Genomic DNA, 15,973 nt, shown 5'->3' with positions numbered 1-15,973 from the left:
GAAATTCGATATATTTTGAAAATTTTGACAAAAAAAAGGAAAAATGCCACGCAAGTCCAATATAAAATTTGTGAAGTTTACAAAGACGATGCTGTATCCGTTCGTGTAGTACAACAAAGGTTCGCTCATTTCCCTTCTGGAAATTTCGAAATTTCGTTTTACGCTGATGGAGTAATGTCCCTAGCGGATAAATGCAAAAAAAGTGGTCGACCAAAATGGTACATATTTGTTTATTTATTTATTATTATAAATATAAAAAAATAAGTTGAAGTTTGATTAGAATGATGTTTAATTGTATGTATGTTAATAGCACGTTACCTAAGTAACAATACTTCACACATTAACTACCATCATTATTCTCATAAAAGTTAATAAAATACTTACTGAGAGGCACTGACTTTGGCATTTAATCTTATCAAGCTAATTTAGTTTATTTAGTTAAGTGTCGCTAAAAAAATAAAATAAATTTCTAATTATACCGGCTGTAATTTCTTTACATAATGTTCAAGTCAACAAAACAAAAAGCCGGTCGAAGTAATAAAAATATTGCCGCCATCTGGGCAAGAATTGCTGAAGAGCACAATTTGTCGATTCCAAGACGTTCTCAAAAATTGGGACTGTCTAAAACCACAACCTAGTGGATTTTGAGAAAAGATTTGGACTTGAACTAGTATCAAATTGTTCTCCATCAAGAACAATTTTATTAAGAAAATCATCATTTTCGATGAGACTCATTTTCATCTGAGTATTGCTATTAATAAATAAAACTGTCGATTTTGCCGTGAAGAAAACCCATAAGTTATTCATGAACAAACATTACATTCACTTAAATTGACAGTTTGGTGTGGTTATTAGTCTAGTGGCAACATCGGATCGCACTTTTTTCGAAATGAAGCTGGTGATACCGGAGAGCGGTATAGATGATAACCAAGTTTTTATGGTAGCAATTGGAAGAAATTGACAGAAGAAGCCACACAGCATGTGCAATAACCGAATTATTGCGAGAAAATTTTGGAGATTCGGTTTATTCAAGAAATTGTGACATTGAATGGACTTCAAAAACTTGTGATTTAATACCACAAAATAATTTTTTGTGCGGTTATTTGAAATCATTGCTCTTTAGCAATAAGCCAGATTCTTTTCAAACTTAAAACGTCAATATTGGACATGCTATCAGGCTATACATGACATACGACTTGCCTTAGTGGAAAAAGTACTCGAAAATTGTGTTCAACGATTTCGTGCTTGCAAAAGAAGTCGTGGTGGCCTTTTGAATAATGTTATATTCAGAACTTAATTGTAGCGTTTGTTCTTCGCAATAAATAAGAATCATTTGTACTTCCTTAACAATTAGTGTGTTTTCTTTTTTTAAAGAATCATATCATTTTTATTGGAAAACCCTGTATTTCCATTGGTTCGTGATATCTGCCTTCAAATTACACGTGTTGACTTGGTGACAATACATTGATACAACCACGCCTACGGAATCATTGAAAATATTGCAGTGGTGTTTATCACGAACATAAATATATGTATTTGACCAGAGCATTCAGCCAAGTTCATGAGATCATCGAAAACTTGCCTCATGCGAGATGTCATTCAATGCATTATTACTGGAGATGAGACCACATCTCATCGTGGGTTTATGAGTACGTATATAAGATAAATTGTTCAACAATTTAGTGATTGGCGCTCCAAAGAAGATCATTCCAGACGAGGGTTATAAAAAGTGTATGTGAAAATTGGATTAAGCGCTAGAATGCTTGTGTTGGGAGTAGCGTTGTATGTTTGTAAACAACCAAAAAAAGGGCATATTCAACGAATTTCTTTATTATTTTCACTCATTTTTGAACAGCTGTAACTGTTTTTCAACTTCCCCGAATTTATTTTTGTTTCGGTTTAGTGAAGCCTAAAGTCTCACCTTTCCAACACTTTATGGTATGACACAATGTGATTGGTAGCACTGGAGATATACGACATCTATTGACAAAATACGAAAGAACTTTTTCGACTACCCAATATTTATAATTGTTGATTGTATCTGTTTCTTTTAGTAAGATTGCCGAAGAGTATAGGTAATGTTTACAGTTTGTTCTTTGATAATGAGTAAATTTGTAAGCCATTTTGTATAATATTTTATTAAAGTCCTACAATTTTACATTGTACATATATCTATGTATGTATCCGCTTTAAAATGTACACACTTCAGATCATAATAATAACAACTACTGCACCTCCTCAAATTTAAATTTCATTTCCCCGTAAGGCGTTAGAATTAGATTACTCTTATATTGCATTTCATTTTGCTCATCGGTCCAGGAGATTTTATATTTACGCAACAAGCGTGCCAACAGCACTTCCATTTCCAAATCGGCTAGACGTTTACCAATGCATGTACGCGGTCCAAAACCGAAAGGCAAATAAACGAATGGATTCTGCGATTTAACCTCTTCAACAGGGTTTGACACATTTTTGGGCGTTTTCAACCAACGCTCCGGTAGGTATTCATTGCAGCGTGGAAAGAACATTTCCGAATTGCAGAGTTCCATATTTCTCATATGCACGGCGGTACCCTTCGGCACCTTATAGCCGGAGAGCACCAGATCACGACCAGTTTGACGCATAGTACCCGAGACGATGGGCATTATGCGCATCGACTCTTTAATGCAGGCACGTAGATAGGGAAAGTTGTTGAAATTTTGAGCATTCAGTGGTGATTTGTGTTCCGGAAGTAGTGTCCTTAGCTCCTCACGTAAAATATCCTGTTTATCTGGATTTTTTGCCAGAAAATATAGCGCAGTTAACGCTGTGGAGGACGTCTAAAAATTAAAAAAAAACGTCAAAATATTGAAAAATCTCACTAAACGACGATTAATTTTACCGTGTCCAAGCCGCCAAATAACATATCGATGGCCATCACTACCGCTATATTCCTATCGAGGCCTAAAAGTTTCTCAAACACAGATTTTCTCGCGACTTTATTGCCCTCCGCTTCGATGCGCTGCAGCGCTGTATCCACAAACTTTCTTGTGATCTCCGTGAGTTCTTCGTGTAAGCGCATAAGGCGCTTAAAACTGGGCGTGTGATAGTAACGCCAAATAGAAGGCGCTATATCGTGATCGAAAGTGTACTGCATAAACTCCGACATGGCCTCAGACATGCGTAATGCGTCCGCATCAGCCTTGCCGGTGATGAGATGGAGGCGCGAGTTAAGCGTCACATAGCAAATGGACTCAAATGACCACATGCGCAGCTCCGTGAGCAAGTCTGTGGTGAGCTGGCCGGTCTCAGTATCACGTATGCTAGCGATTCTATAGAAAGAAATAAATGAGAAATATTTTTTTCGCCAATAAATATAATAAAACTCACTTATCCACCAACTCCATTGAAATTGTGTCAATTTCCGGTAATACCTCACGTATGTTTTGTACCTTCATCATTATGGGATTGACCTTTTGACGTATATTGAACCAGCGCTCGCCTTGCCTTGATAATTTAACAAATTGTTATTAGCAGCCATATGAATTTTACTTCCTCAATAACTACTTACTCTCCCACTAAACCCCATACACCACCGTAGGCATCGGGATTTTGTATCTCTCTATAATATCTAATGCTCTCAATACCCTTGCGTATTGGCCAAACACCTTCAGTTCGAAATACTTTTTCAAAATCGATTGGGTTGTAAGTGCAAATCAGATCTGAACGTCCAAATGAACCACTTATGACGAAAATGTCACCATGACGTTCGCGTAGCGTGTTATACATTTTCAAAAAATTCGCGCCATACAATTTACCTTTAGAAAAAGTAATATATGTACATACATGTAACTAAATTCATATACTTATTAAACTTTAGTTATTATAAATTTTACCGCCTGGCATAAAGTCCATCATTAGTCCGATACTAGATGGTCCTGGTATTTCCTTGTATTCCTTGGCATTCGCCCATTCTTCTTCATTTGTTTTTTCTGTCAGTTGATGCTGAAATATTTCAAAAGAGATCCCAAAGATAGTTTTCAATAGCAGACACGAAATAAGTTTAAAATAAAAATTTTTCTAAAATTTAAACAGTTTTTTATGAAACCAACAGAGTTAGTGGGACGAAACGGTAAGGTATGTAAGCGGAATCTCGGTTTTATCGAGGTTATTTTTGGCCTTTGGTGAGTGCTAAGCAATACTTCTGACCTTTCTAATAATTTATTATTTTTTTTTAGTTATCGCGCTGGCAGCGCTACATCGACGCAGGAGGAGCCTATTTTGAAAGTTTTTCAAGAATTATAAGAATTGGCTCAATAAATTTTGTTAAATGGACTCAGTCCTATTACATTCCGTACAAAACCTGTATGTATTAGCATTTTTAAGTACCTAACCCGCCCATTCAGCTAAAAAAATTGGATTTTTCGGTGAGCCATTTAAGCACGATTTACTGTGTCTAAATGTTAATTTAAGTAAGAGCGACCAATTCTTATTTTAGACCTTGAAAAGACATAATATCTGCATAAAAGATCGGCTAATTGTATGCCCGAAAATATTTTTGGCAGAATATACACAATATGAAAGAATGAAAACAAAGCTTTCTTTACTGACTGGAAAAAATGAGCAAAAGCAAGTTCAATGCTCCCGCTACACTACTCAATTGCAATGTGTGCATAAAAACTCAGTTACGCACGCACAGACATTTAATTCGCATTGCCATCAGCTGATAAGACGTGTACGACAGCTTTTGCCTGTGCTCCACAAATTTCTGCAAAATTATGAGTGCAGCTGCACCCAAATCAGCACTTACCTGCTGCTCCAACGATGCACTGCGTGTAGTCAATGGCCGCCAATGCGCGACGGGCGCCAGACGCAGTTGTTGTATAGCGCTAAGCGGCTGTTGCATGTAGCGACAGAAGGGTTGAAATCGACCGCGTAACATTTTTTAAGCTTTTGGTTTTATTTGCTTTGTCTTTTATATAAATAGAGGCGTACTTTTGCTTTTTGTTTACTTATTATTTATATTGTTGAGACCAATAATTTTCACACAGTACACACACTTTAATATTTGTTTCTTCTTTTTTAGCACCTCAGAATAAGTTACAATGCAGGCAAGGCGCCACCGAAGTTGATATGAAGTCGTCCGTGGTTGCAGTGGCACTGAACTCTTCGGCTGGATCACATACAGTTTAAGTAAAAGTTTTTGCGCTACTTAAATTCAAGGAGAAAGTAAAGAAGTATACAAAATTTGTGCAATATGCACTGAGAATGACGAAGCATGAGAATCGGCATTGGAGAGCAGTGGTCATTTTAAGTGACAAAAATTACAAGTAAGCAAGGGATAAGTTCGTGTGCAATGGATTATTTTATACTCTTGCAACTTACACAGATCAAAGCCAGGAAAATACCTTAAGGTGTAAAAAGCAAACCAGAGGATCGAAATCAAGAAATTTTATACAGCCATGTATTCTCTATATCTTATACACAGACCGACATATCCGACAAAACTTTTGTGAGAAACCCGAAAATCATTATATGCTGTATGCAGCAGTTTTGACAGTATAGACCCGATTTCATTTATTTTGCCAATACTTACTAAATATTATTAACATGACACATACTAACAAAATGTCTCCTAGGTTTCATTAAGGTACCTCACATACAATCACCAATCACATGGAGAAAAAGTCACCCGGTATATCGTCCCGGCGGTATAAAGTTACCCAGAACTTCAAAAATCTGTATATAAAGTATATGAAGGTTCAGGGTTATCTTCCGATTTCACTCATTTTTACAGTTTTTTTTTTATTTTTTGTGTAATTTTTTTTCATTAGTGATTTTGGTTGTTGTAGCTTTAGTAGTTTAGTGTACATTAAACTTATTAAAGGGCGGGATCACGCCAACTTTTTCAAAAAGCCATGAGTGCAATTTGCTACTGCGATCCCCTGATCCTAGAGTACATTGAAAGAAACTTTCGTTGAGACCATTATCTCACGTGGTGAATCTGTGGCGTGGTCTCCAAGATCGTGCGATTTAAAAACGCTGTTGTTTCGGTTTCTTGGTAGATAAGATCAAGACGATTGACGCCTTGGAGGTGAGTTTTCGGTGCATTACCTCTGACATATAAACCCATTGCTGTAAAAAAGTAGTCAACAACTGGGTTTGAGCCAGCCGGGCGGTCTCTTGCCCGAAACTATTTATAAAACATACATAATCTATATAATACTGCTAAGTTTTTGGCAACAATATTAAAATATAAAATTTTAAAAAATAAAGTATTAGTATTGAGTCTAGCTGAAAAATTTTGTGACATCTAGACATATATTTCAGGCAAAATTGAATTTTGCATTTTCAATAAGTTATAGAGAAACGTGAATGTATTGATCGGACGAGTAAACCTGAGCAAAATCAAACAAAAACATGATTATTTCATTTCGAAGTTAAAAGTGATGACGTCAATTATTATATAGTCATTTAAAAAGTACAAATAATCTACATGTCAACCAAACATTTGTGAAACATTACTTAAAAGCATGATTTTGATAAATGAACTCAGTAAGTTCTTCCTGTCAACATAAACATTTACTTTTACATAACAAATACATTTTCATACAACTCCAATATAACAGCACATCAATTACAAATTCACAAATTCTTAACATGAATATTACTTAAAAAAAAGAAGAATCACTTATACAGAGAAACTACCAATAGCACAGTCCTCCTCTTCGATTGGCATAAATCTGAACTTCACCGGGGCCTTAGGTGCCAAAATGAGATTGCTTACATACTGCATTTCATCCGGTGAGGCCCAGCTAATCTTATACAAACGCACCAGACGCGCCATCAAGGTTTCCATCTCCATTTCGGCTATACGCTTGCCAACACAAGTGCGTGGACCGAAGCCGAAGGGCGCATAAATGAATGGATTGCTGCTGCGCAATTCCGGACAAGCACTCTCACCCGATTTCAGCCAACGTTCGGGTATGAATTCCTTATAACGCGGATAAAACTGCTCACTATTGCAGAGCGTCATATTGCCGAGGTGCACCGAGGTGCCGCGCGGTATACGATAACCGGAGAGCACAACATCTTTTGGCAACGTGCGCAGATTACCCGGCGCTATGGGTGTTATGCGCTGCGCTTCTTTGATGCAGGCACGTAAATATGGCATGTTCTTGGTATTCTCAACGGTTAAGGGTGTCTGTGGATCGGGCATAATTTGCATTAGTTCACGACGTAAGGCACGTTGCTTTTCCGGATTTCGCGCAATGTGATACAACGTTGTAATAAAGGTGGAGGCAGTCTGCAAATAAATGTGTTATTAATATAATTAAATATCTATGCTACTTGAGCGCACCGTGTCCATGCCGGAGGTCAATGAATCGATGCTCATCAACATTGCGTAGTGTGTATCGATAAGCAAGAGTTTCTCCAGCACGCTCTTCGCTTCCGTTTTGCCTTCACTTTCAAAGCGGTGCATTGCCTCGAGTACATACTTATAGGTGATCTCTGTGATGCTATTGTAGGCGCGCATTAATTTTTTGAAACCCGGCGTTTCGAAGTACTTCCACACGGAGGGTCTCATGTCGTAGAGAAAACTGAGATTAAAACAATCAGCTAAATTTTGAGCCAAAACCGCTGCTTCTTTGTTGGCATTTTCACTGGACATATTTAGGCGTTTATTTAGCGCGATATAGGTGACCGACTCAAACGCCCATTTTTTAAGTTCAATATGAAAATCGTTTTTCAAAAGACCAGTGATCGGATCGCGCAGCGTTTCAAGCCTAAAGTTGATGATATTGGAAAAACGTTTATGACGAAAATAATAATTAAGTTATAGCGCTCACCTTTCCACAAATCGCAAGGTAATTTTATCTATTTCCGGCAGATCCCCGCGTATGCTAGCCGATTTCATCATAACTGGGTTCACTTTATTACGCATATCACCCCAACTGCGTCCATGCCTAAAAGATATGTATATATGTTTATATATAAAAAGGATCAGTAATAACTAAAAATCGCTTTTTACTCAGTCACAAGTCCACTGCGGCCCTTAAAGAAGTCTACACGCTTCACTTTGCGATAGTAATCGAAACTCATTAAAGCCACACGTATCGGCCAGATGCCTTCATTGCGATAGACCACTTCAAAATCGTCTGCATTGTAGGTGAATAACGTATCGGGACGACCAAACATACCCTTCAATAGAAATATGTCTCCATAACGGCCGTGCAGCTTTTTATGCATATCTATATAGTTGATATTATAGAATTCACCTTAAAAAGAAAATTAATATTTTTTAAATTTTATTCGTAGAGTATTGCATGAGTTCAATGAAGGTACTTACCACCAGGCAGAAAATCGCGGAAAAACTTGTACTTAGAGGGGCCGGGAATCGCGCTGTAATCTTGAGCATTCAACCATTCTGTATCTGTGCGTTCGGGTGCATTTTCATCGATGAGTTCTTTAAGCTGTTCTTCGGTCTAGAATTGTATTTAGTATCATTAAATTAATATTGTACTTAAAAGGTTGGAATTCTGCTAATATTAAATTTTATATCTGTAGACCTTATATTAGCAGAGTGTTGATCTTCACATTCATGAAAAGCGTTATTACTGCCAATGAGACATGGATTTATGAGTTTGACATGCAAACAATCAATAATCATCGGAATGGGGGGAAAAACGAGTCGAAACTAAAAAATCACACCAAAGCTGCTCAAAATGCCCATCGTTTTTTTCTTATATTCGTAATTTGGTACATCACGATTTTTTCCGAAGAAACAGACGGTCAATAATGAGTTCTATTTAGCTTTATTGAGATGTTTGCGTGAGAACAGCCATCTAAAACGGCCGGAATTGTGGAAGAACAATTCATGGATTCTATACGATGATAATGTACCATCGCATTAAGCAATGATTGAGACTGAATTTAATACCAAAACCGCAATGAATACGAGTACCATCGATTAATCGCCGTATTCACCAGATTTAGCACCGTGTGATTTTTTTCTTATTCCCCAAACTAAAATTGCCGCTTCATGGAACCCATTTTCAGTCCTTCGAAGAGATAAAACAAAATTCGCTGAATGAGCTGAAGGCCATCCCAAAAAGGTTTCGAGGACTGAATAAATCTTTGGTTTAAGTGTATTAGATCTAGTGGGGATTTAAAGGCGACAAAATATATATTGATGAATAATTTTTTGTCACAATGTAGATTCATATATTTCCTAACAGAAAATTTGAGGTACCTGAAAAGTACCTTACACTTATCGATAGCTCCTTCCTAATTTTTTTATGTATCTAAAATGATTTTTTCGGTAGCTATTTTTGGTAATATCGAATAATGACGTTATAAGATAGATAGATCATCGTTTATTACCCTTTTCTCTTATTGTGGTATAAGAAGCTGAAATGTTTGACTATTCTTGACATAACTTCAGATGGCAGAAATAACAGTTGTCAAGTATCACGAAGATTTCTTAATATTTTCTAAAGTTATATTTTATACAGACAGATGGTTATGTTAGGTTAAGGGGTCGATCCAGAGTAGAATCTTACTTGAACAGCTCAGAAAGTCGGTTCATTTTTGTACCTAAAAACACCTACATACATATATACTGGATCACAAGACTCTTACAAATCGACGAAGCGACAAATCAGCTGCGACAGGCTCAAACAAATTTGAGATGGCTAATGTCAGTTTCGGCTATGTCTTCTGATTCGCTGACGGTAAGACTACCAAGATATTTCAGCCTCAGTTGTGCAAAGGCTGAGTAATGGAAAAGAAAGTGCCCGGACGTTTCCAGCTCACCCCTCTTCCATATCACTTTGACGTACGAAATGATTTTCAGCCCTACCACAAGAACGCCTATTGCGTGGTAATCAGTACGAACTACTATGATTGTGGCAAGATAAACTTTGCTCAAGGCAGTTAGTTCATTGCGAAACCCTTTCTTCATCTCATTTTTGTCATAATGTAGGTGACATTATAAGATCTCAATTATTATTGGAAAGATTAACTGAACTGCAATGAAAAAAGAAAGATTTTCTGCTCTCATGATATTTATCATGGTATACTTTATAAAAGCTGCTTTATGGTAGTTCGCGATGTTTATCAGAATTCTGACTGATTCATAAATTATATAAGTATATAATTATTTATGCATTGGAACACTGCTTAGCATCTACAATAAACAATAAACCGAAATCAGCGCTCTACGATTCTTTACCCAAAAAAGTATATTTTTTATGATTTTATCTGCTTATCCCGGATTACATACATATCCATATGTAAAAATTGATTACGGTTGAATTTGTTTTCTTTTTTAATCATATCGTAATATTTATAAACGCGTGATATATTTTCAGAACAAAATAAAATATGCAAAGAAGTATATAATACAGATACAAACAAAAACAACAATGTCGTCACTTTAGTTCACTGCACTCAGAATATTTATTGAGTTACATATATACATATATTTATTTAAAAATCACACACGTTTGTACGATATGGATTTATATGATCTCTTTTAAATTTTATTCATAAGATCCATGTTTTTGTAATTTTTTATGTAGGCAATAATTATATTAGGAAAAATTTAAATTGTATTTGCGAAAAAGAAGGCTGAATGTCTCATTTCTTGCGTTTACAAGTGTTAATCTTTACATTTACAAAGTGTAGAAAATTATAAAATTTCACTTGGTTTCAAAAATTATTACAATTTTTTATATTTTTTTAACCAATTTGCGTTTTATTTACTTAATATTCCAAATCCACCTCACTTGTTTGAAAACATTCTGCCTAAATATAGTAGATTTTGGTAGCACTCACCGCACTTGAAAAGCCGGTACGCCGCTGGTGCGCTTGCTGTGCGGCACAGCTCAGCTGTGGAAGTCGAGCGAGCCCAGGACCGGTTTTCTTGACTGCGCATAGCATCTTCCACATTTTGTTTTGATACTTACTTTTAGTGCACGCTTTTTTATTTACTTATTGCTTTTTTATTATTTGTGTTTTATTTTTTGCCGGTGAATATGGAATAGCCAAAAATTGAAGTGAACAATTAATGCAAGGCCGGTGCAGCACTGAAGTCGGCGAAACGCGCAGCGTTACTGAATATTCAAGCTGCTGTAATGCCGGTATTTAATTGATATCATGGTTTAAATTTTAAGCGAAACACAAAGAATGTAATCGAAATTTTTGTCAAAACGCATTTGGGGAGAGATAAGTAATAAAGAAATGCACAAGGAAGTAACACTGAAAGAAATTAAATGAAATAATCAAATACGAAAAATAATAAAAATACATATGTATGTATATATGAGTGTAGCGTACTTAAAGCACACTCCTTCAATACTAGGCTAATTCCATAAGTAAACGGATGGCGCTCCCCGCGTCGGTTGGGCTGGAGAAGGGTATTCAAGTATATTAGAGCGAGTCGATTTATAGGGCGCCAAAAAGTAAAAAAAAATCGAGTAAGCTAGAAATTTTAATCAAAATATACTACTTATTTGCCCTTCTTAGTATTTTCAGTCTATAAGCTAAATATCGGGCTAAATATCTCCGGGATGTTGTTTTGTAGATTTTTTTCTCTAAAAAATAAAAATCTGCAAGTTACTTAAATAACTGCGAATTCCTTTTGTATTTTTTTTACTAAATTGAAATTTAAAAAATTCGGTAAATTTCAATCCCGAAAATTCGGCATTAAAATGATATACTTATTTTCACAAAAGATTAAGCTTTACGTATGCTTCTTCATTTAAGGATTACGAGCTAAATATCTTCGTGATGTTGTTGTTGTAGAATTCTAAGGCTACATTTTTTGTGTACTAAACTAAAGTTTACGAAATTCGGGATCCCGAATCTCAATCACGAAAATTCGGGATTATTATATTGTTCTCGTTTTCACTGCAGATTAAGCTTTTTATGTACAGCTGTGTTCAAAATAAAAGGAGTGCCCCTGAGAAAAATATTTAGCACAAAGAAATTATCATGTCAGACCATGAACGTCAAGCACTTGTCAAGAAATATTTCTAACGGTATTCCGCAAGTAAAACGCAAAGCATAAACTTTTCTTATCATTAAATAATTTGCTTTTCAACTATTGTTGTTGTTGCTAATTTCTTTTTGATAAAAAAAAATTAATACTAATTTTTCTACGCATTTAATTAAAAAACTGCAAAATTTCGGGATCCCGAATTTCAATCCCGATAATTCGGGATTAAAATATTGTAGTTGTAGAATTCGAGAACTACATTTTTTGTGCACTACATTAAAATTTACAAAATTCGGGATCCCGAATTTCAGTCCCGAAAATTCGGGATTAAAATATTATACTCACATTCACAGCTGATCGTGTTTTTGGTGTATTTCTTTTAAAAAGTTTTTTTTTTACATTTCATTTATGTATTGTTAGTCGTACAAGCAGGTAGTACATTCTATTAATTTGCCAATCTGAGATACCTTCTGTTTCGTGTAAAATAATAACCAATTTCTTAAATTAGCGTTTATTTTGCCGTTCACTGCATATAAAGTCGCTTTCCGCACAGTACGAAGCGAATTCTCTCACTAAAATTCATTCGTACAGTCTGTTGGTACCGAAAGGCAGCTTCTAATATATACAGCGAACAATATCAGCAAATACAGGCAGCTTACAGCAAAGTTTCCAACCTAATACAGAGTGCTTCAAAGTCACTAAAAATTTGTTTGTACAGTTCACAAAAGCAAAACAGCAACTTTTGTACGGAGTGAATTTTGCACGATTTTTAGTGCGTACTGTAGCTAAGTAAGAATTTTATTACTTTGATATTAACACTGAAATTGATTTTTATGCTCTGAACAGGGTACATAAAGTTTGCCAAGATGCTTGTTACACCCAAAATGAATCGTGAAAGACTCCATAAATGATATATATAAATAAACAGGGTGACGAGTTGAGTCGGTTGAAGCGTAAAACTCTGTTTATATTTTTTATTATTATACCTTTTCAAAATACAAAAAGAATAGCTGTAAAGGTTATTATAGCTTCAAGGCAGCCGAAGTTTTTTGTTGGTTCTCATAATTTCTAGAATTTCTAAAACTATTTTTAAAGTATTCGAAGTTATTATTTTTCAAAAATATTATGTATAAAAGTTCCAACTTAAAAAAAAAAAAAAAACATTGAAAACAATTAATTCATTAAAAATGTTAATATACGTATTTCCAATGGGAACATCGGCTTTATTTTCAACTTTCCTTCTTTTCTTACCTGTAGGAAATTTTCACCTCAGTAAAATAAATTCACACTTAATTTTCATACAATTTAAATTACATTTATTCGCCATTCGTAATTACTTTCTTAGAGTTTTTAATATATATTTGCATGTTTTTATTGTTTACTATTAATTTTTGTTTTGTTTTTAATTTTAAATAATTTTCTGATATGCGCTAAACTAACGTTAGACGTTGAAATTGTTTTGTTAAAGTTAAGAGAATCAATGCAAGGAATCTTTAATAGTATGTATATATGTTTTTTTACACATTTCTTGTTTAACTTATTTTGTTTTATATTAATTTTTGTTTTGGTTTTGTTGTTGCCTTTTTATCTTAGGTACATAACAGTTTAGATTTTACGCATGCTTAATTAAGTTTTGCTTGAATATGAAAAAAATCTTACTCGAAGAAACATTCAGCTTTATACGATTATATGAGAAAAACACACATACAGACATACATTGTCTAGATTTATTAGATTTCTTAGATTCGCCTTAAAATTCTTGGTTAAGTACATATATGTGTGGCTGTATGTACAGATGTGAGTATGTATTTGTGATTATGCTATTTTAGGAAAGAAAAAGTGTTTCATTATTTAATTTTTGTTGAATTAGTTTTAGTAACTAGCTTTCAGCGGATTTATTATTAGATTGAAGTTCAAGTTAAGTACATTTAAAGTTTTTGAGTTGTATTTAATACTTAAAACGTTGAAGATTTTCCACACCAATTTTTATATTTATATTTTGCTTTTTATTTTTTGAGAATGCTCATAAATGTTACTTAGTTTCCAATGGCCTTATATTATTTTGCGTTTACAGTTATTTTATATATTTTTCATGCTTTAGAAAAGAAAGTTTCAGTTGCAAGCAAAGAGTTTTTAACAAAAGCATAAATTTAGAGAATATTAATAATTGCAATAGAGGTTTTTTTATATTATTTTTCTGTTTCTTTAGGCTGGCCCTTAAAGTTATTAGCTTTTCTTATATATACACATTTGAATTAAATTATTTTAATACTCTTGCAACATGTTGTTTTGTTGCTTTATTTTTTCACTACAAAATCTTTTTTACTTTACCTAATTTCATTATTTATGTATAAAAATTATAAAAAATTAAATTTCGTTGTTTCTATATATTGTGTGTCTATATAATTAGTTGGGTTATTTTGTATCGCCTACAAAATTATTTTCATATATATGTATATATATTTATATATATATATATATATCATATATTAATAAATATAAGTACGTAAAATTTTTCGCAGGCTTATTTGGAGCATTTCTATACAGTGTACAGTAAGTACATACATATATTTTATAAAATAACACACTTATGTATATAATAAAATATGTTTTATATGTAGTAACAACAAAATTCACTAATACTACTTTTTTTAATTATATAATTAAAATAAATTTAATTAAATGAAATTAGAATAAAAATTAAATTAAAAAATTAATTGATATTAAACACAAAATAAATTATTTTAGATTTTAAAAATTAAAATTGTAAATATAAATGGACATTATAAATAAATTTCAATTAAAATCCAAACTAAATTAATTTAAATTAAAAATAAATATAAAAAAGCTTAAATTAAAATTGAAAAAATCAAAACAAAAATTAATTTTAATTAAAAAAAATTATAAAAAAAATTAAATTGAAATTAATAGGGAAATTGAAATACAATCGAAAACTGAAAACAAAAATTGAAATACAGAAAGAGAAGAAAAATTAATATAAAATTAAATTAAAATTAAAATAAAATTAAAATTATAATTATAAATAAAATTTAAATAAGAAATATTCTTGGAATTGAAATAATAAAGAATATAAAAAAACGAAGAAAAATAATTTAAATTTAAAAAGAAAATTTAAAACAAAACTAAAATTATAATTAAAAATAATAAAATATATAAAAATTAAAACTAAAACTAATTTTAAAATTTAAATTAAAATGCATATATAACAAAATTAAATTAAATCTTGAAATAAAAATTGAAATAAAGATACAAATTAAAAGTAAAATTAATAGTACAATTAAAACTGAATGTAAAATTAAATATTAAAATCATAAAAAAATTAAATTAAAATTATAGTTTTTTTGTTTAATTAAAATAAAGCAAAAATTAATATATAATTGAAAATAAAATTGAAATAAAAAGTAAAATGAAATAAATTAAAATTAAAAATAAAATTAAAACTAAAATTAAAATTAAAAATAAAAATAAAATTAAAACTAAAATTAAAATTAAAATTAAAACTAAAATTAAAAATTAAAATTAAAATTAAAATTAAAATTAAAATTAAAATTAAAATCAAAATTAAAATTAAAACTAAAATTAAAATTAAAAATTAAAATTAAAACCAAAATTATAGTTAAAATTAAAGCTAAAATTAAATGTAAAAGTAAGTAAAACAAAGTAAAATAAAATTTAAGCCAATTAAAACACAATTAAATTCAATAAAAAATTTCAAATTTAAATTAAATTAAATGACGAAATTTCGAGTCATCTGTATAACCAAAAACAAAATATATTAGAAAAACAAATTTGATTACAATTTAAGTTTTGAACATTTTACTGCCACGCAAATATAAATAAAAAAATAAAACATTTTATGAAAAAAAAAAATGTTATTACAAATAAAATATTTTTATTATTTATTATTTAGTAAATATATATAATATTCTATTATTCGAACTTATTATATCCGACCACGCATACTAAAAAATT

At 32.2% G+C, this 15,973-nt stretch overlaps 2 protein-coding genes across 2 annotated transcripts; both read right to left on the bottom strand.

The window, feature by feature from the left end:
* Positions 1 to 2,022: 2,022 nt before the first annotated feature.
* On the bottom strand, positions 2,023 to 5,341 carry LOC105226220 (probable cytochrome P450 12b2, mitochondrial). The gene is made up of 6 exons (XM_011205045.4): positions 4,790 to 5,341; positions 3,876 to 3,984; positions 3,551 to 3,797; positions 3,370 to 3,486; positions 2,882 to 3,311; positions 2,023 to 2,819 (listed from the first exon to the last, which is right to left on the bottom strand). The coding sequence occupies exons 1-6, from the start codon at positions 4,919 to 4,921 to the stop codon at positions 2,226 to 2,228; spliced, it is 1,629 nt and encodes a 542-aa protein (XP_011203347.2). The 5' UTR covers positions 4,922 to 5,341; the 3' UTR covers positions 2,023 to 2,225.
* Positions 5,342 to 6,403: 1,062 nt separating this feature from the next.
* Positions 6,404 to 11,240, bottom strand: LOC105226219 (cytochrome P450 12b1, mitochondrial). The gene is made up of 6 exons (XM_049452355.1): positions 10,819 to 11,240; positions 8,330 to 8,465; positions 8,012 to 8,258; positions 7,830 to 7,946; positions 7,340 to 7,766; positions 6,404 to 7,285 (listed from the first exon to the last, which is right to left on the bottom strand). The coding sequence occupies exons 1-6, from the start codon at positions 10,930 to 10,932 to the stop codon at positions 6,671 to 6,673; spliced, it is 1,656 nt and encodes a 551-aa protein (XP_049308312.1). The 5' UTR covers positions 10,933 to 11,240; the 3' UTR covers positions 6,404 to 6,670.
* Between the last annotated feature and the right edge of the window lie 4,733 nt (positions 11,241 to 15,973).

Source organism: Bactrocera dorsalis, chromosome 3 (genome assembly GCF_023373825.1).
Source record: "Bactrocera dorsalis isolate Fly_Bdor chromosome 3, ASM2337382v1, whole genome shotgun sequence".
Classification (NCBI taxonomy): Eukaryota; Metazoa; Arthropoda; class Insecta; order Diptera; family Tephritidae; genus Bactrocera; species Bactrocera dorsalis.
The sequence above is the reverse complement of the archived record's forward strand: the minus strand, read 5'-3'. Positions and strand labels throughout refer to the sequence as shown.

Excerpts from the sequence above, each read along its gene's own strand:
- LOC105226220 (XM_011205045.4), bottom strand. The coding sequence starts at position 4,921 with ATGTTACGCGGTCGATTTCAACCCTTCTGTCGCTACATGCAACAGCCG. Across the intron at positions 3,985-4,789 it reads GTGCATCGTTGGAGCAGCAG|CATCAACTGACAGAAAAAAC; the intron begins GTAAGTGCTGAT and ends GAAATATTTCAG. Across the intron at positions 3,312-3,369 it reads TCAATGGAGTTGGTGGATAA|AATCGCTAGCATACGTGATA; the intron begins GTGAGTTTTATT and ends TTCTTTCTATAG.
- LOC105226219 (XM_049452355.1), bottom strand. The coding sequence starts at position 10,932 with ATGTGGAAGATGCTATGCGCAGTCAAGAAAACCGGTCCTGGGCTCGCT. Across the intron at positions 8,466-10,818 it reads GTACCGGCTTTTCAAGTGCG|ACCGAAGAACAGCTTAAAGA; the intron begins GTGAGTGCTACC and ends ATACAATTCTAG. Across the intron at positions 7,947-8,011 it reads CGCAGTGGACTTGTGACTGA|GCATGGACGCAGTTGGGGTG; the intron begins GTAAAAAGCGAT and ends CATATCTTTTAG.